The sequence below is a fragment of the Balaenoptera musculus genome, chromosome 1 (genome assembly GCF_009873245.2).
Source record: "Balaenoptera musculus isolate JJ_BM4_2016_0621 chromosome 1, mBalMus1.pri.v3, whole genome shotgun sequence".
NCBI lineage: Eukaryota > Metazoa > Chordata > Mammalia > Artiodactyla > Balaenopteridae > Balaenoptera > Balaenoptera musculus.
The window spans coordinates 20,936,340-20,961,873 of NC_045785.1; the positions used below are offsets into that span (position 1 = coordinate 20,936,340).

General features: G+C 46.6%; 2 protein-coding genes across 2 annotated transcripts; both read left to right on the forward strand.

Annotated features, from left to right (window-relative positions):
- Positions 1–4,721: 4,721 nt before the first annotated feature.
- PIGV (phosphatidylinositol glycan anchor biosynthesis class V) lies at positions 4,722–14,494 on the forward strand. Its single transcript, XM_036864438.1, is given in 9 exon segments — positions 4,722–5,335; positions 7,413–7,547; positions 10,737–11,138; positions 11,140–11,193; positions 11,195–11,237; positions 11,240–11,314; positions 11,317–11,409; positions 11,412–11,857; positions 13,670–14,494. Coding segments are annotated over 8 exon segments (1,473 nt in total). The 5' UTR covers positions 4,722–5,335; positions 7,413–7,469; the 3' UTR covers positions 13,952–14,494.
- Positions 14,495–20,898: 6,404 nt separating this feature from the next.
- On the forward strand, positions 20,899–21,857 carry LOC118901303 (60S ribosomal protein L5-like). Its single transcript, XM_036864488.1, is given in 1 exon segment — positions 20,899–21,857. A coding segment is annotated over 1 exon segment (891 nt). The 5' UTR covers positions 20,899–20,950; the 3' UTR covers positions 21,842–21,857.
- The last annotated feature ends 3,677 nt before the right edge of the window (positions 21,858–25,534 follow it).

Sequence of the window (25,534 nt, forward strand, 5' to 3'; positions counted from 1 at the left end):
TTTTCATCTGCTCTCCTGCAATGCAGGAGGAGCCTAGCCTGGTGTCCAGTTTCTGACTGGAGTTACCGCAGGCCGAAAGAGCTGCTAGCCACTGAGCTGTGAGTAATTTGCTTTTGAGAAGTAAATAGAACCTCGCCAGTAGAGAACCCAGGGGTGTGGCCAGTAAGTAGTTCTTTTCCCAGGCTCCTCCCTCCCCAGCCCCGCAAGTGACCGTAACCTTCTTTCAAGGCTGGAGAGCAGCCAAGTCCAGCCTAAACAATACTCTCAACCTCATTGGCTCTTTTGCCTTGCGGCCACTACCACCCCCAAGTGGCTAAGGCCCTTCCCACTGGGCCTCTCGGTGGGGTCAAGGTTTTCTAACTACCGAAAGGCAAACACCGAAGAAAGGGTGAAAAACACCGAAGAAAGGGTGAAAAACACCTAGTATCCGTGGCCTTTAAATGATCAGCATTTGGCTCCTGAAATTGGGAAGAAGGGCGGGGTCCTTGTCCCAGGGTGGATGGGCATCCTCAAGTGATATGTATGGCCAGAGCCAAAAAGGATGCTTCTGGTAAATGTCCAAGACCTGATTGGTGCCACCCCTAGTTTCAGGATGGATTAAGTGTCATCTAGCATCCTTGGAAACTGCCAACGAATGCCCACGAAAAGAAGTAGCATAAAGTTTGGGTAAGGTACAGCTGCCTGTCATCACAGGCATTAGCCCTGCCTGCTAACAGCTGGCAGTGACAGAATCAGAGGCCAGTGTGCTCACTTTTGTCCCATAATGGCCTGGCCTCAAAGCCAAGATCAGGATCAGCTACTCCGTCATTCCCCTAGGATTAGGACCACGGAAAGTTTGGTGTCTGGAAACTGAGTTACTGAGAGACGGCCAAGGCCATCTCCAGATGCGGCAGCAGAGCAAGGCAGCTACAGAAAAAAATGAGTCGTCAGGTTGCTCCAGGGAAAGTGAGTGCTCCATGAGAACTCCCAAACTTCCTTCACATCTTCAGTGGGAAAATCACTTGCTCCCCTTTTTTGTTCAGGGAGTTGTAACAGCCCACCTTTTTTTAAAATTAAATATTTATTTATTTTTGGCTGCGTCGGGTCTTAGTTGTGGCACGCCGGATCTTTCATTGCGGCGCACAGGCTTCTCTCTTGTTGTGGTGTGCATGCTTCAGAGCGTGTGGGCTCTGTAGTTGCGGCACTCAGGCTCTCTAGTTGTGGCGCACGGGCTTAGTTGCCCCGCGGCATGTGGGATCTTAGTTCCCCAATCAGGGATTCAACCCGTGTCCCTTGCATTGGAAGGCGGATTCTTAACCACTGGACCACCAGGGAAGTCCCTAACAGCTGATGTTTATCAAGCACTTAGTGCCAAGCACTATAAAATCCATAAGGTGGATGATATTATCATCTCCATGAGGACAAGGACTGTGTCTGTCTTGCTTGGTGTTACAGCCTCATCCCCGTCACATAGTAGGCACTCCTATTTCGTTGAATAAATCAAAAAGATAAAACTCTAATTTAATGGAGGAAAGAGTAGGTAGGAGCTGTTAAGACTTGGTGTGCCTTATGTAGAATTCTCAGCATAGCCCGTAAAGACTCTTAGTTGTGTGGAAAAAAAAGGAAGAGAGGGAAAGAGGTAAACCTGAGACAGATTAAAATACTGTGGGGTGGTAAAAAACAAAACAAAACAAAACAGCCAGGGAGGCTGAAGACCTGAATTCAAATCCCACCTCTGCCCCTAGCTGTGTAACTTCAGGCCAGTCACTTCTTTCCGAGCCTTAGTTCCCTCATCCATAAAGTGCAGGTATCAGGTTAAACAAACGGATTTATTCACTAGTTCCTTATTGAGTACACACAATGTGCAAGGCATTGTTCTAGGTGCTGGTAACACTTTGGTGAACAAGGCCCCTGCTCTCATAGAGCTTACATTCCCTAAGAGGAAAACAATGAAATGAGTGAAATTCATGGACAGGACAACCAGGTGATAATAAGTGCTATGAAGAAAGCAGAACAGGGTGATGGAATAGTACAGGGTGGCAGTGGTGGCTGGGTAGACAGAGAAAGCTTCTCCAAGGAGGTGACATTTCAGCTGAGACCTGAATATAGTGCGTTGGCCAAAGAGTCGTCGGCAGTGAAGCATTTCAAACAGGGGAAACAGCAAGAGCAGAGCCAGGCAAGTTCAGAAACAGAAATGCTGTTAAGTCTCTTACATTCTAGGAGTCTAGAAACAGCAATGCACTGCTTACATTGTTTAATTTAGTCTGGGATTTGTATTATGAAACCGTTTCTTGGTGGTGTGGCATATTTGCTTCTTTATGGAAGTGGCTGGGCGGTGTAGAATCTTTTGGGAGCCCTGGGATACGTCCCTGTCTCCCCGGCTCTCCCACAGTGCTGGCCACTCAGCTGGCTCCCTGTGTAAATGCAGCCTCCATTTTAGCTGCAGACTCTAAAGGCTGGAGAGAGCTGCCTCCTCCGCTACTTACTCACAGCCTTGAAGGCCCAGAACCCCTCCCATCCCACCTAGTCCTCTTGCATTCTGACAAGCCAGAGCTTTGAGAGCACAAGATTCAGCTTCCTTGTTTTCCAGTTGGAGCAGCAGCCAGAAAATGAAACAGGAAACAGAGCGGAAGAGAAGGGGGGTGGGTAGTAGAGAAGGAAAGGAAGGAGAGATTGCAAGAAAGTAGAGCTGAAGAGCTGGACAAAGTTCTACCTCTAAAGGGTGACAGTTGAGCTTTTAAAAAACATTCTGATGTGTCAGAAGAGACCCCTGTCCTTTTTACAAACAGATTTTTGAGGGAATTTGGTGTGAACAGAGGGAACCTTAAGAATGCATGTCTTTTTCCCTTGTGAACTCACAAAGGAAGGATAGTTCATTTCTCAGTTTTGTCTCTGCAAACACAGTACTGCTTGGAGCCTCACAGACTCCTAGAGATTCAAGCCACAACCTTAGGCCCCAGGCACGAGTGTGCCCCACGGCTCTGCCGATTCACTCACATCCCTCCGGAGCTGAGAACAAGGGTGTGTCACCGGCAAACCTGGGGTTCTAAACTCCATTTTTCCCCTTCTCCTCCAACACACCACAACTAAAACGTGATTTATCCACCTTACACACAACAAATACCTGAGGGCAGTTCAGGCCCCAGGGCCTGAAATGAGCTATAAAGAATCAAAAGGCACAGTCCCCAGCCCCCAGAGAACTGCTGTGGGCTCGCTGTCTTCGCCTGGAGCGAGAGCAACCACCTCTTTTGTTCCCACCCACAGTAGTAGCTGTGGCGGAAGATAAAGCCCTCCCTCCGCCAGGGCTGTGGCCAGAGGCTAACCCAGACCCTAGCTTCGTTTGGAGGGCAGATAACTGAAACCACAGAAGGCTTCGGAATCCTGAGAAACGAGAAATCCACCAACGGAGAAGGATTTATTATCTATTTCCTTTAAGGAGGGTGCAAAGTTGTTCTAACAGTTTCCGTTACAGGGGTCCCAACGGGCCGCTCCTCCCGAACAGACAGTTCTGTTGAGTTAGCTTCTTTCTTTCTTCTGCTTTTTTGGGCCCACTTTCTACAAGAGAGAAACTGCTTGAGTAAGGAAGGAGAGAGGAGTCCTGGGGGGCGTTCTCTGAAGTTTCCTTCATCGCCCTCGTCAGCCACGGGAGGTGGGGCTGCGGGCTGCAGCGGGAGCGAAGGTCCCGGGCAGCCGGAGGAGGGGAAAGTCGGGGGGAACCCCCACTTTCTTCACGCCCAGGACGCAGGGGGCCGCTCCTGGCCACAGAAGCCCCAAGCAGGCTTTTCTTTCCCTTCAGAGAACAGCTATTGTGTGCCAGGCCCTGTACTGAGCTGTTGTTGCCTGACAGCAGGGAAAGTGCGGCTCTGCCTTCCGTTAAGAGGCCGCGGGGCAGCCCCCAGCTCCCAGGGCCTTGACCCACACGGGAACTCAGCGGATGTTTGTGGGGTGCAACTGGGGCAAGAGCACCGACTCGGAGACAGCAGTCCCGGCGGACTAACTGAAGGCGGGGGGAAGGGGCTGAGGAACCCCTGGTGTCACCAAAGCGGGAAAGTGCCAAGGCGGAGGGGTGCGGAGCCTCCAAGTTACGCCGTCCACACCCCGCTCGCCAGGACTCAACATGGCCGCCGCGGCGGGGGGCGGGGCAGCTCCGAGTCCCGGCAGGAGCGGGGCGGGGCCGCCATCAGCGGAGCCAGTACGCAGGCGCGGCCGCTCGGGGGCCCGGATGGAGGAACTATGGTTCGGGCCCCGCCTGGGAGGTAGAGACCGGCGGGCGCTGGGGATCCGGCGCCAGCTTGGGAGCCTCGGAGTTCTGGGGGGAGGGAAGTTGTCAAACGGAGGCCGAGGGCAATGAGGCGGAGGCCGCCGAGAAGCGAGGAGCCCCGCCCCTCCACCAGAGCGGCCTCCCAGTGCCGCCTCTTCCGTTACAGCCTCCCGCCCTCCCCTGCCTTCCGGCCCTAGGCCGGGCCGGGCCTCGCTGGCCCCCTCGAGAGTAACCTCTGAGCCGTGGCCCCTTTGGGGAGAGGAGATGCCCAATCCCCGCTTGGGACTGTGTCCGAAAGGAAAGGGCTAGAACGGGCTTCGGACCCGGCTAGGCTGGCAGAAGGCGGCCCCTGCCTCGCGGCGGCCAGCAAAGCCTCTGGTCCTGAGGACCCTGGGTCCGAACACCACCACCCACCCCCCGCCCGCCCCCGAGGATGTTAGTCTTACCCAGAGAGTCCTGGGCTCCGATTCAACAGGTTTTCCTGTCTGCTCAGATAGGGCCCTCCCTGACCTAAGCATAGCCAGCAAGAGCATGCGCTGTCATTGGACAAGTCCTGGGCTGGGAGTTGGGAGACCCTGGTTGTAATTCTGGCTCTGAAAGAGCGCATCCCCTTTGGCAGGAGTGACGGCTGGTGGAAAGATTGATGTTTCAGACAAAAAAAACAAAAAAACAAAAAAAAGACATTCTCCTTAAATATAGCCTTGGGAGTCCCACTTGACCCCAGTGAGCCTCAGTTTCCACATCCATAAAATGGCGATGGTAATTACACAGGGTCTAATGAGATCTCTGATGTAAAAACTCTGGAGAATTTTATTACTCACCTCTCTGGGGCATATTTATCTCACGGGATAATAGAGTAAAACTAGTTGCTCTGTAAGTGTCCTGCCAGTTCAGAGGGTCTGTGATTTCGTAAACGGGTTGTTGGGAAGTGAAGCCCGCAATTAGCTGAGAGGGAGAGCTCACTGGCTTTATTTTTGTTTTCACATGGTTTACCTGTAAACTAAGTGTAGGCTACAAGTCTTCTGTGATCGCTGGGTCTAGAGCGTGACTCTGGAGAAAGGAAAGGAAGAATGGAAGCCTGGTGAAGAGGCAGAGGTGGGTTCCGTGCTTTTCTTTTTCCAACTCTTCTGCATGTGGGTGGGAAATGAAGGAAGGGAAAAAGTGAATTCACCCTAGGATGGAGAACCAGCGGCCGTGTAAGGTTGGCTGTGCTTGTTTCTACGATTCCTCTCGATTCGGCGAGTCAGATGTTGGCAGTGTTGGGGGGATTTCAAAAGCTTGCCTTTGAACTGACTTTTGATGAGCAAACCGGTGTGGCGTTTGTGGCCCCTCCCTTCCTCCAGGCTTCCTGGTGATGGAGTAAGCAACAGGCGCCCCCTTGTGCTGAGAGGAAAGAGAACTGTTGCTTATGGCCAGTTTTCTGGAGAAACTGTGTTTTCCTGTGGCTTCTGTGACTTTGTCGTTTTGGTCTCAACACGAGATATGCTGGGAGGAGTACCCGGAGCAGGGATTTTATATCCAGAGCCAATGAACTAGTGAAGCCATATCCAGTGCTTGCTACTTCCACTCAATTAGAACACAGGCTTAAAATGCCTGTTTGTAGTGCTAGGCCCTGCCCTCATAAACAACCTGAATAAGCAATAGCAATAAAGACGACAAGGCAGAGTGTAATGAGAGCATATCACATAGTCTAGGGAGAGTCAGAGAAGTCCAGAAACAAGTGATGACCTAAAGGTTTGATAGGTGTTAGCCAGATAAGAGAAGAAAGAAAAGTCTTCCAGGCCTCCCTGTTAATTTCTCAGTTCTAGTATTTTTTCCTTTAGGGTTAGTTCTTCACCCCAAGTTGTGGAGCTGCCTCTGATGCGCTTGCCCTTCCTTCTGATTTCCAACTGGTTCCGTAGGGGCCATTGCTACTTCTTTTAACACAAGGAATTGAAAAAAAAAAAAAAAAAAAAGCCTTAATGTGCATTCCTTCCCTCAGAATGGCTTTGCAGTTGTTTATACATTGCTGCCATTCCAACAAAGAGATGGGAAATAACAGTTTTCCCCATCCCTAGTAGTCGACTCTGTCGTCCCCCTAAGTTTGTTTTAGCAATATGAGCTGGCTGAAGTCCTGCTGAGTGGTGGTTTTCTTTTCCTTCTCCACTTAATTTAACAGACCAGCTGAACACACATCAGAGAGCTTAACTAGAGTGTGTAGTCATTATGGTCTTCCAGTTCAGTTCTATGCCCCACTTTTGGGACTCTGGTTTGGGACCTAGTTTATTATTCTGGGCAACAGAGAAAGGGCACACACTAAATAACAGCAACCACAATATAGATTTGGTAGTACTTCTTCACACTTCAGTCCATTTCACCACCGTGACAATTTCATGAGACAGGCAAAATAGTCCGATCTCATTTTTTTTAATTAATTAATTTATTTATTATAAATTTATTTATTTATCTTTGGCTGCATTGGTCTCTGTTGCTGCGCCGCGGGCTTTATCTAGTTGCTGTGAGCGGGGGCTACTCTTCTTTGCAGTGCGCGGGCTTCTCATTGTGGTGGCTTCTCATGTTGCAGAGCACGGGCTCTAGACGCGTGGGCTTCAGTAGTTGTGGCACACGGGCTTCAGTAGTTGTGGCACGCGGGCTCAGTAGCTGTGGCTCACGGGCTCTAGAGCGCAGGCTCAGTAGTTAGGGCGCGTGGGCTTAGTTGCTCCGCGGCATGTGGGATCTTCCCGGACCAGGGCTCGAACCTGTGTCCTCTGCATTGGCAGGCGGATTCTTAACCACTGTGCCACCAGGAAAGTCCCCCGATCTCATTTTATACACAGAGAACTGAGGCTTAGAAGAACAAAATGAGAACTTATGAATGACAAAGTCAGGACTTGAACCCAGGTCTTTAGTTCCTGGATAGGGGCACTCAACAGGCTTTTAAAGGTTTTCTGTGAGCTTAGCTTTCCAGCTTCATGCCTACCTGTGTGGAACTTCCCCTACAAGGATACAGTGCTTCAGAGTGACACCAAGAGGTTCCATCTGCCTTTAAGATGCTTTTCCCTCATCTGGAAAGTAAGGTGGTTAAGTTTGCCATAGTAGTCCTGAAGCAGGGGTGATGTTTTCATGTAAAATGCTTTCAAGAATTTACTTTCTGCCCATGTGTGACATTTCCTCCTTGGGTTTTGGAGTTTAGAAGCCTGAGGGAGTTCAGCCCTGGCAGCAGCCCCCCTGAATTCCTGGTGGTGAGAGGATGTGGCCCCTGGACACATTCCGGAAAGAGGTCCTGGGGTTTGCAGTCAGCTGCCGTGTCCTGACTCTGGTGCTGCAGGTCAGTCTCTGATCTTTTGTCCTGAACATGCCATTGCCACATGACTGGGCTAGACGTTAAGAATAGGCCTCATCTTCTTTCCCTTTCCCAGATGCCCCCCCCCCCCCCCGACCATGTGGTTAGAACTATAGAGACCTAGACCACATAGCTGAAAAGTGGACAGGACTCTTAGATATGACCTATTAATCTCTTATTTTATATTTATTTATTTATTTATTTTGATTTATTAATCTCTTATTTTACACATGAAGTAGCTGAGGCCCAGAAAGGATAAATGGCTTCCTTAAAGTCACAAGGCAAGTTAGAGAAGGACCAGAATCAGACCCCAGGTTTCCTCACTCTTGGGCTAGTGGTCTTTCCAGCAGACCATGATGTTCTGTAACCAGAACAGGTGTGTTCTAGTTTAGGGTGTGACAGCTCAAAGTGTTGCCCTGGGTCCCCTGACCAGGAGACTGAGTGTTGCATCAGTCAGTTGAGTGGGAGAGAGGTGGCACTGTCCTGAGACCATCTGTGTATATTTGTTTAGTCAGCAGTGTCTCCTACTCTTCCCCCAGCTGTGTCCCCTTGCTGTCTCACCCACACACAACCCCCAGAATGCATTTTACAACTCCCTTTCCCCTCCAAGGCTGCCCTTGATACATATTTAATCAAATTTCAGGTATATATGAACTATGTATGGTGCCTAGCACAGTGCCCAGTGCTTAGTAGGTCTTCAGTATCTGTTATTGTTGAATGTATGTCAACACCCTAGGGATGTTCTATTAGCATACTATATGTGCCTTTCATCACAAGCACATTCTCTCTGAGGCTCATCGGTGGTTCCTTTGTGGAAAACTCCTTTTTCTCTCCTCCCCCACTATATGAGGCATAACAGCCTCTGCTGGGTCCCAGGTTTAGTTAGAAGTGTCTTCAGCTTGGAGACTAGGGGTGTTACCTGTGACTGTCACTCCTTTCCCACTTGTTTTCACTGTTTGAAGTGGCCTGATAAAGAAACTGACCGAAAAAGGAAAGAGCCTTAAAAATGAGGTTATACTCCTGTTGCTAGGCTGGAAAACTGACTTGATGATGTCTTTGAACCAGCATCAGCTGAATGATTGACAGAACTAAGGGAGCAATACAGTGACTCGGCATCTGGGATAGGGTACCAGGACAGCTGGGTTCTAATTCAGATGGTGATTTGGAAACAAATATGTTTCCTCTATACTGTTTGCTCAACAACCAAATTTTATTAAGTTCCTGCTCTGGTCAAAGAACTATGCTAGGTGGGAGTATAAAAAGTCACCATCTCTTTTCCCTTAAGTAGCTGACCAAATCTAATGGGGCAAAAAGACATTTAATAATAATGCTATTTCATTATCCTCCCCTCCCCCCCTTCCAGCTTTAAAGCTCATGCCATCAGGTTATACCCCAGTTACCCTTTGTTGTTGCTGTCATCTCTGTTAGCTACAACTCATTCCTCCTCATTCCTTGAAGGTTTTAGCTCCTGATTCACTGTTGCTCTTTCCAGCACTACTGTATATTTCTTGGTGGTTTCAGTATTAATAAAGCTGATACATCTAACCACTATCTCCTATCTTTCCAGTTCACTCCCTCCACTACCCCAGTTCTAACGATTCTTCCACTCCCTCGGGACTTATCCATTGATTCTACCACGGTTTCACTGTCCCTCACCTACCTCATGGCTTCAGCTCCACTTCTTACCCAGCTTAGATTCCATGGTCCACCATGCATACACGTACAACTCACTCGCTCCCTTCTCCCTATGTCTTAATCACAAGACAAAAGCCCAACCTTGGTTAAATTCAATTCTGTGTCTACTCCACGCGTGCATCTGCCCAGAGAAAAGCACACAACTGTGTTAACTAGTCTCTTTGTATTCAATATCATTAACCCAAATGAGTCCTTAGTGCTACCTGGCAATCTTCGTGTATTTCCCTGGTCCAGTTGCTCACCCATTCTCTCAAATTTTTCTGCACATCAGAATCAGCTGGGAGAGCTAAAAACAATCTAAACGCCCAGGCTGTACCCCATATTGGTTAAGTCATCAATGTTGTGGCAGGAGGGAAACCCAGGCACCAGTATTTTTGAAACTCCTTGGGCGATTCCAGTGCACAGCCTATTTTGAGAACTAGGGTCATAGATGACTTATTTTACACATTTTCCTCTTTTCTCAAGTCTCTAGCACCTTTTCCCCAGCTTGTTTTCCTGAGTGAAAATTCAGAAAAGTAGAAGCAATAAGAAGTAACCTTCTGAATACTTCCACCACAGCCATCAGCATACCTACATCTGCACCTCTGTGCCTTCACTACTGAAGGGTGATGAACTGTCTGTCTCCTCTCTAAGGCCAGTTCCACCTCACAAGCAGATTCCATCCCCTTTTGCCTGCTCCAGCATTCTTCCCTTTCTCGCCTGCATACTCAGTGGTTCCTTTCCACTGGATATTCCCATTGGCAAACAATACTTACCTCCCACCTTTGGAAAAAAAAACAACAAGATTTCTTTTGACCCCACAATGTCATTCACCTACTACCCCATTTCTCTGGCTTCCTTTACAGGAAAACTCCTCCAAACGGTTGTCTGTATCTGCTGTCTCACTTCTCCCCTTCTCTGCTGAACCCCAGTCCAGGCAGTCTTCTCTCTCACTCCACTCACTGAAGTAGCTCTTGTCAAAGTCACCAATGACATTCCCATTGCTAAAGCCAGCGGTCAGTTTTCAGTCCCATCTTACTGACCTATCAGCACATTTAAGAGCCGATCACTCCTTTGCTTTACTTGGTTCTATGACACCATGCTCTCCTGGTTTCCTCCCTACCTCACTGACCTTCCTTCTTTACCTTTATTGCTAGATCCTCACTCTCTTTCGAGCCTGTAAATGTTGACATGTCTGAGGCCCAGTCCTCGGATCTCTTCTTTTCTCTATCTGCACTTCTTCCCTGGGTGATCTCATTCAGTCTCACACCTTTTAATATCATCCATACACTTATGACTCCCAAATTTGTATCTCTAGCCCTGATTGCTCTCCTGACCCTCAGACTCATATATCTCACTGTCTCGTTGACCTCTGCACTGGAATGTCCATCTCAAACTTAACTTGTGATTCTTCCCCAACATGTCTGTTCCTCCTCATTTTATTAAATGGTAATTCTTCCACTGGCTCAACCAAAATCCTAGTTCTCCTTCATCCCACAGGCTCTCTTCAATGCCATCATCCCAGACCATCATGCAGAAGCCTTCTCTCCTCCTCGCCTCACCCCCTCCGGCTCTGTGGACCAACTTGTGGAAAGTCTCCTGGGCGGCCTATCTCACTGGGATGCTGAACACTTCCTGTTCATTGCTGAGCATGGCTACCTGTATGAGCACAACTTTGCCTTCTTCCCTGGTTTCCCCCTGGTCCTGTTGGTGGGGACTGAATTGCTGAGACCCCTGTGGGGGTTACTGAGCCTACGGAGTTGCCTGCTAATCTCAGTAGCATCGCTCAATTCCTTGTTCTCCGTGCTGGCCGCACTTGCGCTTCATGACCTGGGCTGTCTGGTTTTGCGCTGTCCCCGCCAGGCTTTTTATGGAGCGCTGCTCTTCTGCCTCAGCCCCGCCAAATGTCTTCCTGGCGGCTGGCTACTCAGAAGCTTTGTTTGCCCTCCTGACATTCGAGCGCCCTGGGGCAGCTGGAAAGGGGCCGAAGCTGGACTAGTGGACTCTCTTTGCCCTTGCCACTGGCGTGCGCTCCAACGGGCTGGTCAACGTTGGCTTCCTCGTGCATTCTCAGTGCCGAGCCTTTTCTCTTCTCTCGTGGTGCGGAAATCCCTGAGACAGCTCTTGAAGCTGATGGGCTCTGTGTTCCTGTCAGTGCTCACACTTAGCCTTCCTTTGCCCTCTTTCAATATTACGCCTATACCCAGTTCTGTCTGCCAGGCTCAGCCCACCCCATTCCTGAGCCCTTGCTGCAATTAGCTGTGGACAAGGGCTACCGAATCGTAGAGGGAAATAAGCCGCCTTGGTGCTCCTGGGAACTTCCCCTCATATACAGCTACATCCAGGATATCTATTGGAATGTTGGCTTTTTGAGATACTATGAACTCAAGCAGGTGCCCAATTTTCTACTGGCTGCACCAATGGCTATACTGGTTGCCTGGGCAACTTGGACATATGTGACCACCCATCCTTGGCTCTGCCTTACACTTGGGATGCAAAGGAGCAAGAACAAAGAGACCCCAGAGAAGCCTGGTCCTGGATTCCTCAGTCCTCGGGTGTTTGTGTACCTAGTCCACGCTGCAGTGCTGCTGCTGTTCGGCAGTCTGTGCATGCATGTTCAGGTGAGGTGGACTCCTGGCTGGGAAAAGGTGGGAACACAGGCCAAACCCCTTAGTCAGGGACAGGGAGGACATTTAACTTCTCCCATTTGAGTGACCTGTACTTATTCATTCAACAACTATTTGGGGATGTTTTTAGTGTGAGTTCCTGGGTCAGATCACTGAGGGTAGAACATAAATAAGTTAAGATTCTGCCCTAGTAGGTCTTTGTGGTCAAAATGGAGAGACCAGACATTTAACAGCTTAAATTATAGTATAGTGGGATGGAATTGGAGATATTTTTGAGGTAAAGTATTGTGAAAGCACAGAGGAATAAGTGGCTAACTGGCTGAAGGAGGTGAGGAGGGCATCATATTAGGCTGGGTCCTGAAGAGTAAGAAGGAATTCCATTTAAGAAGCAGAGGAAGAACATTCTGGCAAATGGAAGGGCCTGTGCGAAGACACCGAGAGTTGTGAAGACATGGACCGTACTCTGACTAAGTTAACAGGAATAGCACAGAGGGTTATCTCTGGGACCTTCCCCTAACATACAACTATACCCAGAAATGTCTGCTGAATGTCCGACTTTCTGAGGTACTCTGAGCTCTGGCAGGTGCTCCATTTTCAGAGGAGCGATCTTGTGCAATGTTCGGTTGGTGGGGAGGATAGAGGGATGGGAAAGGGTTTGATCATACCTTCGATTTTTTTTGGTCCTGGTTGTGGCCCAGGTCCACCTAAACCCTGAGAAGTCTTTTTTTTTTTTTACATTTATTTATTTATTTAATTTATTTTTGGCTGTGTTGGGGGTCTTCGTTTCTGTGCGAGGGCTTCTTCTAGTTGCGGCGAGTGGGGCCACTCTTCATCACGGTGCGCGGGGCCCTCTCACCGTCGCGGCCTCTCTTGTTGTGGAGCACAGGCTCCAGACGCGCAGGCTTCAGCAGTTGTGGCTCACGGGCCCATTGGCCCCGCGGCATTGGGATCTTCCCAGACAGGGCTCGACCCGTGTCCCCTCATGGCAGGCAGAATTCTCAACCACTGCACCACCAGGAAGCCCCTGAGGAAGTCTTTGTCTCCATGCTGGCCACCCCTCAGCAGTTGCTGCCTCTTGGAGGCGCACATTGGCTGTTTGTGAAGTTCTCTGAGCTGTGTGACTAAGAGGCACAGGGGAAATAGAAAGGAGCACTCTGTGTTTGTAGCTGGATGAGCTACTAGCGTGAATGCCAGCGAAGCTTAGAGTTTCAAGGATAGATGAGGGAGACCATTTGGAGACCTGGCTCTGACTTTCCCTAGAGGGACAGTGTTGAACCACAGGATCCCCTGCCCCCTTTCTCTCTGCTTTGCCATCCCCGTGGGATGAGGGAACCGTTTCATCACGGGGCAGGGGATAAGAGTCCTGGCCCTGGGCTAAAAGTGGGACCCCACAGACTTTTTTTTTTTTTTTTTTGGCCATGCCGCGTGGCATGTGGGATCTTAGTTTCCCCAACAGGATCTTATCCACGCCCCCTGCGTTGGAAGCGCGGAATCTTAACCACTGGACCGCCAGAGAAGTCCCCTGACCACAACCCCCATAGAATTTTTTAGTATCAATTGGCCCATTATTGTGGTAATTAGTGTGTAGCCATTTTATTTGTAACATTGCAGCACCTGGCTGGTGTCATGCACGCTTTATAAGGCAAGATCCTAAGCTCTGCTGAATGATATCTTTTCCAGTGTAATACATTTCTGGTCTTAGAGCTATAGCTATCACCCAGCAGCAAGGGAAGTCCCAGGCTCATCTCATTTTGAGGCAGTGACATTCCAGTAATTGTGTGGGTTTTCCCCTCTTATGATTTCCAGGTTCTCACCAGGTTTTTATGCTCCTCCACTCCTATCGTGTACTGGTTTTCAGCTCACTTGCTTCAGGATCAAGAACCGCTGCTGAGATCCCTAGAGACTGTGCCTTGGAAGCCTCTTTCAGGGGACTCCCCACCAGGACAAAAGGTCCCCAGAAACTCTATCATGGGACTCTTGTACAAGTGGAAAACTTGTTCTCTGGTCACACGATGCATTCTAGGCTACTTCCTGACTTACTGGCTCCTGGGACTACTCCTGCATTGCAACTTCCTACCTTGGACATGACCTGGAGACTTAGGGGACAGGCTTGAAGCAGACTTAACCAGGGTCTGAAAGTACAGATACATGCTGGGGCTGCCTGAGCTGCCCTGGAACCCTTACTCTGCCCTGTTAGAACCTCTCTCTCCTTGAAGGTTGGTTAGGAATGGGAGAAGTGTGAGCCTCTAGAGAGCCCCTTCTGGTCCTGGCTATGGCAGATTTTAAGGTAGTAACTATTTTCTCTGTAAATGAAGAAATATTCTTCCAGGTCTAAAGCATACCTGGATCTGTCTTGTCAATCAACCATAGCAGAGATAGTCTTAAACTTACCACCTACCCACACGTAAATTTAAATGTAAATTATTTAAATGTGAATTTCATCAAAGGCTCTAGGTGACAAGCTGGTCATCATCCACACAGTGATGGTGGAGGCCTGGACAGTGTAGCCTAAGTAAGATGGGACCATCTTTCCTAAATGGGACATGTTTCTGATGACTTTTTTCATGATTTGTCACTTACTTATATGAAAAACCTTACAAAGATATGCAAATTAAACAACTTTTGATTATATCTGCGATTAATTACCTTTTTATTTTTATTTTTAAAATTATTTTATTTTATTTTATTGGCTGCACGGCTTGCAGGAGCTTAGTTCCCTGACCAGGATTAAACCCGGTCCACAGCAGTGAAAGCACCGAGCTGGAGCAAGCACCAGTGAATTCCCATAAATTACCTTTTAAAAAAATAATACAAATTAAGGGCTGAGACCCTGCCACATACTCTGCATCCACACTTCATTTGGATATTAAAGGTCAATTGATGCAAAAAAAATTAATACAAGTTACTGGGGGAAAAAAGTCATGGTAAGAAGAACATTGCATGAGGAGGCAGGAGGCCTGGATTCTGTCCTCCCCGTTAAAGCCCCACTTACCAGCTGTGTGACCTTGGGAGAGTTTTCAGAGCCTTAGTTACCTCTCCTGAAACTAGGGGAAAATTACATTATCCTACTGGAAAAAATATCCAGTTCTCCTCTTTTCAGCACTCCGAGGAGTAACTTCAGTGATGTTTCCTTTGAATGAGGGAAAGCAGTGACACTTGGCAAATAAGGCTCCCTGTCCTGTGTAAGTAAGCCTGCCCAGGGGCAACTAAATGTTCAATGTGTGAGCAGTGACTGGTTTTCCTGCCCTGCCCGAGTGCCTGTGCTTTCTTGATTGGTAGGTAAGGGTCAGATGAGCCAACACAGCAGCAGGAATTGATAAATTGTAGGTAAGTCCAGGGTTGAATGAAATGGTATCTTCCTGGTCCCCATTTGGTAATGGGCTTGTCTCTATAATTGTAGTGAAATCTTGACCCCTGCTGAGCGATTTTTTCTCATTCTTTGAGCCAGGTAAGAGGCTCTGCATCATCACCACTCTTTCCCCGTTTGAGCCAAAAATTCCAACAAGCAGAAACTTGGAAATAGATGGATTGACACGTTCCCTCTGACCATGACTGAAAGCTAAACTTGCCAGCTGAAGGGAAGCTCCTGGCTGAGCCCCAGCACCCTCTGTTGGAGCTCCTAGTCAGCCTGGCCAATAAGCATTTCCCATCCATCGCCCCAGCTTTAGCACAGCTGAGAGAATTTGGTCCAGAGTCAAATGCTTCTGAAAATGTACACACAGATCGGGACAGCCCTCTGCCGTCTGCCAAGACACCCGAGTGCCCTTCTTGGCAAAAGATGATCACCCCTGCCCTAGTGTCCCTCCAGTTGGCAGAAACTGTTCCCTCCCTCCTCACCCACAGCTGCAAATCTGGGGACTTCCACCCTGTGTGCAGGAAGAGTTGAGGGCCTGATTCAGCTCTTTATTGCAGAGGTAGGAGTACTAGACTGTTTGCTCTCATGGATTGACCTCTTTGCCTCTTTTGGGGGGATAATCAGGACTGATTGTTTCCCTACTGGAAGAGGTGACTCAAACTCCGCAGGGTAGGGGGTGATTTCACTGCTTTGGCAGTCTCAGCTTAACGTTCACACTAGACCTCGTCACCCCCAGAAACGAATGATTTCAAGGACCGGAAACCCTATAAATGCGAACCTCTCATTTCTCAACGAATACCAAGGAACTAAATCACTCTGGTATTTTGCAAAGATCAGTTACAGCTGATCATAGAGGAGTTAAGTGAGGACCCCAGCTAGGTGGACATACCTGGTGTGACCTGGAGATGGACACAGTTTTCTCTCTGACCTTGGAGGGATCTAGTTCTCTAAGGATCTAAGGAATGGGCTGATTTTATGGCCAGCAGCTGTCCTTTTACTATCCTATTAACAGTCTTTAATAGCCTGGAGAGGGATATGAAGGGCCCAAGGCAGGAAGCTTCCTGTTTACACTGAGGTCTAACAATGCTGCAGCTGGGGTTGGGGCGGCTTACAAATTTCAGAGAAAAGGTCATTTCCTTCTGAGACCCAGCTAAAACAGAAACCAGACGCTTTATGTACCTAGAAGTAGATGCTTTTTTTGTTCTTTAATGAAGGTGGGAGGAGAGGGAGCCTTGACAGGGCTTTTACCAGTCCCCCTGAAAAAAAAAAATCACTTTTCTTAAACAGACCCTCTCACCCTCATCCAAAAAATGTAGTGTGTGCAGGCTCATGGGATTTGCAACTGATTGATTCTTTCAGCAATGTGTTAAGTAAGGCCTGTTTTAGGGGACTAAAGAAGACTCGCCCTGCCTCCTGTCCTCAAATAGCTGCCTGATAAGAGTTTCTAGCAGAAACACAGAACGTTAGTCAAGGAAAAAACTAATAAATTCTGGGAATGAAAGAAATACTTAAACTTCTTGCTCAATATTCTCTACTTGAACTTTTATGGGTGAGGATGACTTAAAATTTTACTTGTATGCTTGGGAAAAGGTAAGTGTGGTACAGAGTAAGTTCTCTGTAATTCACACAAGATGGAGATCCCTCCCGCTTGGAATACTTGAAAAGACTTGTAGGGAGATGGCCTTTGAGTTGGACTTGTGAAGAACAGTTAGGATTTGAAGTTAAGGGCAGAGAATGAATATAGGAAGCAGGAACGAACAGGACAGGGAGAGCTCGTTTGAGTGGAACTGAGGTATTGTCATTATTGTGGTCTAAGCATTGAAATCAGCCCCAAGCCCAGCTCCACTGTGTACTAGCTGTGTAAAGGTGAGCCAGATACTGAATCTCTAGGCCTCTGTTTACTCATCTGTAAAACATGGATAACACTATCTACCTCATAGATATGAATAATAATATTATCTCTCTCAGAGTTATGTGAATTAAATGAAAAATGTTTAGAACAGTACTAACACAAGAATAGCTGCATTTTGGACATGTTGAGTTACAATGCCATCAGCACATTCATATGCCAGGAAATGTGGGACAAGGAGACAAGGAGAGGGGTCAGGGAGCCATCCACACAGACATGATAATTATAGCAGCCATGATATTGGATGGGATTGTCAAAAAGAAAAAATGTAGAGAGAGAAGGAGGGCCTGTAAAACCTTGGGCAAGTGACTCAACTTCTCTAAACCTGTTTTCTCATCTCTAAAATGGGGGGTGACATCACTTACCACACAGAGTAGTTATGAAGATTAAATGAGATAAAGCACTAGATAAAACACTAGCATAGCACGTAGTACATAGTAAGAACTTAATGAATGGTAGCTATTTTTTATCATCATCATCATCGTTATTGTCGTCATTAAAAAACCAGAAACAAATATTATCTGCTGTACACAACATTGTAAACCAACTATACTTCAATAAAAAAAAATTTTTTTTAATTGCCTTTCTTTTTAAGGCTGAATAATATTCCATTGTATGTATACACCACATTTTGTTTGTCCATTCATCTGTTGAGGGATATACTTGGATAGCTCCACCTTTTGGCTATTGCGAATAATGCTGCTATGAACATTGGTGTACAAATACCTGTTCAAGTCCCTGTTTTCAATTCTTTGGGGTATATACCCAGAAGTATATATTGCTGGATCATATGTTAATTCTATGTTGTTGTTGTTTTTTAGGAACTGCTATATTGTTTTCCACAGCATTTTCATCATTTTGTATTCCCAGTAGCAATGCACAAGGATCCAAATTTCTCCACATCCTCACCAACACTTATTTTCCTTTTTTTTTCTTCTTCTCTTTTTTTTTAAAATACCAGCCATCCTAGTGGGCGTGAAGTTGTATCTCACTGTGGTTTTGACTTGCATTTCCCTAATGATTAGTGATGTTAAGCATCTTTTTATGTGCTTATTGGCCATTTGTATACCTTTGGAGAAATGTCTATTCAGATCCTTTGCCCTTTATTTATTTATTTATTTTGGCCGCACCACGTGACATGCAGGAGCTTAGTTCCCTGGCCGGGATGAACCTGCGCCCCCTGCAGTGGAAGTGCGGAATCTTAACCACTGGACTGCCAGGGAAGTCCCCCTTTGCCCTTTGTCTTTTTGGCTGCTTTGGGTCTTCACTGCTGCACGCAGGCTTTCTCTAGTTGTGGTAAGCAGGGGCTACTCTTCATTGCGGTGCGCAGGCTTCTCATTGCGGTGGCTTCTCTTGTTGCGGAGTGTGGGCTCTAGGCGCTTGGGCTTCAGTAGTTGTGGCACGTGGGGTCAGTAGTTGTGGCTCATGGGCTCAGTAGTTGTGGCTCACGGGCTCTAGGGCGCGGGCTCAGTAGTTGTGGTGCACGGGCTTAGTTGCTCTGTGTCATGTGGGATCTTCCCAGACCAGGGATCGAACCCGTGTCCCCTGCATTGGCAGGTGGATTCTTAACCACTGTGCCACCAGGGAAGTCCCTGCCCATTTTTAAATTGGGTTGTTTGTTTGTTGTTGAATTGTTGGAGTTCTTTATATATTTTGGATATTAATCAGATATATGATTTACAGATATTTTCTCCCATTTCATGTGTTGCCTTTTCACTCTGTTGATAGTGCCCTTCAATGCACAAAAGTTTTTAATTTTGAAGTCCAATTTATCTATTTTTCTCTTGTTGCCTATGCCTTCAGTGTCATATGCAAGAAATCATCACCAAATCCAATCATGAAGATTTTGCCTTATGTTTCTTCCAAGAGTTTATAGTTTTAGCTCTTATGTTCATGTCTTTTATCCATTTGGGGTAAATTTTCTATGTGGTGTAAGGTAAAGGTCTAACATTCTTATACATGTGAATGCCCAGTTTTCCCAGGACCATTTGTTGAAAAGACTGTCCTCTTCCCATTGAACAAAAATCATTTAGCCACATGTGTGAGGGTTTATTTCTAGGCTCTCTATTCTATTCATTTGGTCTATATGTCTGTCTTTATGCCAGTACTATACTGTTTTAATTTCTGTAGGCTTGTAGTAGGTTTTGAAAACAGGAGGTATGAGACCTCCAATTTTATTCTTCTTGTACAAAACTGTTTTGGCTCTTCAGGGTCCCTTGAGATTTCATATTAAATTTAGGTAGCCAAAGCTTTTTTCTTTTTTATTTTGGGCTCATAATTTCTTTGGCAATACAATTACCTCAAGGTATTTTTGGAGGGACTTCCCTGGTGGCGCAGTTGTTCAGGCTCCACACTCCCAATGCAGAGGGCCCGGGTTCGATCCCCGGTCAGGGCACTAGATACCACAGGCATGCCACAACTAAGAGTTCGCATGCCACAACTAAGGAGCCCCCCGCTGCAACTAAGACCCGGCGCAACCAAATAAATAAATAAATAAATAATAAAAATATTTTTTAAAAAGAGACAACATTGTAAATGAACTTTACTTCAATAAAAAATAAACAGTAGGGACTTCCCTGGTGGCGCAGTGGTTAAGAATCCACCTGTCAGTGCAGGGGATACGGGTTCAAGCCCTGGACCAGGAAGATCCCACATGTCACGGAGCAACTAAGCCCGTGCACCACTACTACTGAGCCTGCTCTCTAGAGCCCACGAGCCACAACTACTGAGCCTGAGCGCCACATCTACTGAAGCCCACGCACCTAGAGTCCGTGCTCCGCAAGAAGAGAAGACACCACAATGAGAAGCCCACACACTGCAACAAAGAGTAGCCCCTGCTCGCCACAACTAGAGAAAGCCCGCAGCTAGAGAAAGCCCACGTGCAGCAACAGAGACCCAACGCAGCCAAAAATAAATAAATAAATAAATGTATAAAAAAATAAATAAACATTAATTAAAAAAAAAAAGAAGTAATGAGACACAAGCTTTAAAAAATATATATATATTTTTGGTGTATAAGTCAGAATTCTCCAGAGAACATAACCAATAGGATGTACATGTGTGTGTATCTATATCTATATGTATGTATGTATCTATATACGTACAGAGAGAGAGAGAAGATTTTAATGAATTGGCTCATATGATTGTGGAGGCTGGCAAGTCCACAATCTGCCGAATAGGCCAGCAGCTGGAGACCCAGTGGAAGAGCTGATGTTATAATTTGAGTCTGAAGGCAGTCTATTGGCAGAATTACCTCTTTCTCAGGGAAAGTCAGTCTTTTTTCTATTAAGGCCTTCAACTGATTGGATGAGACCCACTCAATTTATGGAGGATAATCTGCTTTCACTCAAGTCTACTGTTTTAAATGTTACTCTCATCTGAAGAAAAACCTTCACAGAAACATCTAGATTATTTGACCAAATATCTGTGTACTGTGGCCTAGCCAAGTTGACACACATAATTAACACAACAGATTTCTGCTCTATTTGCTTCTAGTCATATCCATGTGACACTAACCACACTCAAGTTCTTTCCTAGATAGAATTCTCAAGCTGATATATTTATATCCTCATCACCCCCTTGCCTCACTCTCAACGTAATGGTGGCTACATTGAAGTCATATGAAGTAAGTGGAAAGGCCACACTCTTCACCTGCTATTTGCCTTAGAGGTGATCACATCTTTCACCTCATGTTGTTCAAGACCTTTTTCGATCTTATACAATTTGTAGTCAAGAAGCAGTCATCTGCTTTCCCCCCCTCCCCCACCCCCGGAGCCGTGCTGGTTCTGCAGCTCAATGGCGGCTAGAGCTTCTGTTCTACAGGATGGGGTTTGTTAAAGTTGTCAAGAATAAGACCTACTTCAAGAGATACCAAGTGAAATTTAGAAGACGGCGAGAGGGCAAAACTGACTACTATGCTCGGAAACGATTGGTAATTCAAGATAAAAATAAGTACAACACACCCAAATACAGAATGATAGTTCATGTAACTAACAGAGATATCATTTGTCAGATTGCTTATGCCCGTATAGAAGGAGATATGATAGTTTGTGCAGCTTATGCTCACGAACTCCGGAAGTATGGTGTGAAGGTTGGCCTGACAAATTATGCTGCAGCATATTGTACTGGCCTGCTGCTGGCACACAGGCTTCTTAATAGGTTTGGTATGGAGAAAATTTATGAAGGCCAAGTCGAGGTGACTGGAGATGAATACAATGTGGAAAGCACTGATGGTCAACCTGGTGCCTTCACCTGTTACTTGGATGCAGGGCTTGCCAGGACTACTGCTGGGAATAAAGTTTTTGGGGCCCTGAAGGGAGCTGTCGATGCAGGCTTGTCTATCCCTCACAGTACCAAACGGTTCCCTGGTTATGATTCAGAAAGCAAAGAATTTAATGCTGAGGTACACTGAAAGCACATCATGGGGCAGAACGTTGCAGATTATATGCGTTACCTGATTGACGAAGATGAAGATGCTTACAAAAAACAATTCTCTCAATACATAAAGAACAACGTAACTCCAGACATGATGGAGGAGATGTATAAGAAAGCTCATGCTGCAATACGAGAGAATCCAGTGTATGAGAAGAAGCCTAAGAGAGAAGTTAAAAAGAAGACGTGGAACCGTCCCAAAATGTCACTTGCCCAGAAGAAAGATCGGGTAGCTCAGAAGGCAAGCTTCCTTAGAGCTCAGGAACAGGCTGCTGAGAGTTAATAAACCAAACCACAATTTATATGAAGATTTTTCAGATAACGACAGTAATAAACTTATTGAAAAAGTAAAAAACAAACAAACAAACAAAAAACCAAAAAAAAAAAAAAAAAAAAAGAAGCAGTCATCTTTTCTGACCCTGAAAGGCCCATCATTTTTGGACTTTCTCCATTTCCCTTCCACCTCTGCTTGAAAATCAGCTAATTCTCACCTAATTTCACCTCTTTCTTCTAATACTTTATAAAGACACCTGTGCTAGTTATTAAGTTATTGTCTCAGCTCCAAATCCACCCTTCTACTTTCTACTGTGAGATAGTGGAGCTGGGACTCTGCAAATCACTTTTCTGCTGTCAGCTGACTCTACTTTTGGCTCTGCCAATAGGGGCCACTAGAGGGAGATAGTGAGGTCACAGGAGGAAGAAAGGACTCCTTTCTTCCTTCTGCTTCCTGTTCGTGTGAGGTCACCCTAGCAATGCTCCTTCACCCCAGCAGCAGCAGTGCCTTTATAGCAACAGCTGAATCCACTTTGCAGTTTTTTCCAAAAATTACAAACCCAGCTTCATGGTGTCCCAGTCAGAGACACCAGCACCATCTGGATAGCACCTTTTTCTCAGAAGTGTTGGTCGCTCCTCTAAGTTCAGAGACACCAGACACCAGCACTAGACTTAGAGGTCTGAGTTTCAGCTCTGTAGGGCCCCTCTTCTTCTTCTTCTTCTTCTTCTTTTTTTTTAGGCCGCGCCACACAGCATGCAGGATCTTAGTTCCCCAACCAGTGATCAAACCTGCACCCCCTGCAGTGGAAGCAGAGTCTTAACCACTAGACCGCCAGGGAAGTCCAGGGCCCGTCTTCTAAGTTTCTAAGTTTTAGTAATTCCAAACTCTTTCCTTTGTTCTCCTAGCCCTAGGAGTTATAGATGCTTCCTGCTGTTGCTGCCTCCATGGTATCCCAGTTTTCTTTTCACCCTTTCAGTTGTCTAGTTAACAACTTTATACCTAGTTAACCATTCTAACCATTCTCTATGTTAAATTTCCTCCAATGACTGGTGTGGTTTCTGTCTCATTGGCGGGACACTGACTGACACAGAAATTGGTGCTAGGAGGGATCCCAGGAAACAGACCTCAAAAGATGGGATTAGGGAACTGGTTCGGTTGTGTCACTGGGTTTGAATGTGCTAAAGCTGCTTGTCAATGAGAAGCGTGATGCTGCTAAGCCACGGCATGCCGTGGCGACATGATTAATTAAATTATCACCTGTGGTTATTTGTGATGAAGTGCCAGCTAAAGCAAGTGCCTTGGGGGCCCAGGTGGTTGTTGCACTTGACTGTTATGGCAGTGATGATGACTACAGGGGCTTTGTATGGGAGGGATTCTTCTGAGTGCATCAGAGTCCTTGCAGAAAGAAAATGACAGGCTTGGGTCTTTAGATTTTTTTGATGTGGACAATTTTTTTAAAGTCTTTATTGAATTTGTTACAATATTGCTTCTGTCTTATGTTTTGGGTTTTTTTGGCTGCGAGGCATGTGGGATCTTAGCTCCCCGACCAGGGATCAAACCCACACCCCTTGCATTGGAAGGCGAAGGCTTAACCACTGGGCTGCCACGGAAGTCCCAAGCTTGGGTCTTTAAACTCTCGGCTCAAGACATGGTCAGAGAGTCACAGAGCTTCCATGATAGCCATAAAAGGATCTCTTATTTCTTGTGGCCACCAGCCTTATTTGCTACAAATAAAACAAAAATATGGTGCATGTTGTAGAATTTCATCAGTTGAATTCAGTCTAACTAAGCCTTTCCTGTGATTGAGAAGAAGTGGGACCCTAAAACTTGGAATGGAGACATGTGGTTTGACTCTTTTCTAGGTTCTCAGAGTCTCCTCCATTCCGCCAGCAGATGGAAAGGAGAGCGGAGATCAGCACTTGAGAGTTTTATGGGACAGTCTGTCACTTCCACTCACATTCCATTAGCCAGGATTCAGTACCTCTCTGTAAGAGAGGCTGGGAACTGTGGGTTTTGGTGAGAATGGGTTGTGTATGCCACACTAAATGGGTCACTAGTGACATTTAAGATAGAATTCTTAAGGGAGTGATGTAGACAGAGGCCAAGTTGTAAAAAGTTAAGAAATGATTAAGTGACAGGGAAGTGGTAGCTACTTTTTAATAAGAGTGGCTAATGAGAGAGAAAAAGATAAACCTGAAGCTAGAGTGAGGAGGTAGCCAAACACGGAAAGCAGTTTCTGTTGTTGGTTTTTTAGTTTAGTTTTGCATTTTAATTGATAGAGGAGAATTGAGATGCATTTGTAGTCTCAGAGAACAGGAAGAGAGATAGGACATGAGTGGAGGGTTGGCCATGGACAGAATGAGGCCCACATCTTTAAGATGAGAGGAAAGGATTGATACAAATAGAGAGAAATTATGAGGTCAAGAGGAGGGTAGCTAACAGTCAAGCAGGATAGTTTTGGTTTCTATAAAGTGACAAGGAGCAAGAATTAGGGGTGCAAGAAGATCCAGTTGAGGTGGGGCAGGAATCTGTATTTGAACCAGTATGTCCAGTTTTGTGGATTTGTTCCACAGCCAAAGAGCAAGAGGGGAGGAGGTCCACAACATGGTTCATTCCAAGGTGGGGCTCATCAAATCCAGAATCTTTGGCACCAAGGGCATGGTTCTGTGGCCTTTGTCATGTGTAAAAATTACAGAACCTTGAGGTCATTGTTGCTGTCTTTCTACCCCTCTGCATCGTGTATTCTGACTTCTTTTCTTACTCTCTCCTATCCTAGTCTCCAGCTCTCTCTTTTCCTATACTTTTCCTTAGGTTTTCCAGTAACCTCAGTGTGGTGGACAGACCCTAAAGTGAGCCTCAGTGATTCCTGCCTCCTGGTATTCACACCTTTGTGTGATCCTCTTGAGTTCAAGTGGGACCTGTGATTTGCTTCTAACCTATAAAATATGGTGAAGGTGTTGGACTGCCACTCCCATTACATATATGTTACGTTACGTAAAACTCTGTGTTAGCAGACTGGGGCTAGAGATTCTCCTTGTGGGCTTGATGAAGTAAGAGGCCATGTTGTAGAAGCCCATGTGGCAAGAAACTGTGGTAACCTCAAGGAACTGCAGATGGCCTCTGAAAACTCAGGGAGGCCTCCAGGTGACAGCCAGGCCCTCAGTCAGACAGTCACAAGGAAATAAGTTCTGCCCACAAAGCCTGAGTGGGTTTGCAGGTATTTTCTTCCCCAGCTGAGTCCCCAGACGAGCATGCACCCTTGCTGACATCTTGATTGCAGCCTTCTGAGACTAAGCAAAGGGCTCAGCTAAGCAGTCCCAGTGCTCCTGACCTGGAACCTGCGCGATATAACGTGTGTTGTTTTAAGTCACTAAATTTGTGGTGATTTGTTACACAGCAATAGAAAACTAATACACCCAGAATTCCTGAAAAACACTGGGGCTGGGGCTTCCCTGGTGGCTCAGTGGTTAAGAGTCCGCCTGCCAATGCAGGGGACAGAGGTTCAATCCCTGGTCCGGGAAGATCCCACATGCTGTGGAGCAACTAAGCCCGTGTGCCACAACTACTGAGCCGGCGCGCCTAGAGCCCGTGCTCCCCAACAAGAGAAGCCACCGCAGTGAGAAGCCCGCGCACTGCAACAAAGAGTAGCCCCCGCTCGCTGCAACTAGAAAAAGCCCACGCGCAGCAAAGACCCAACACAGC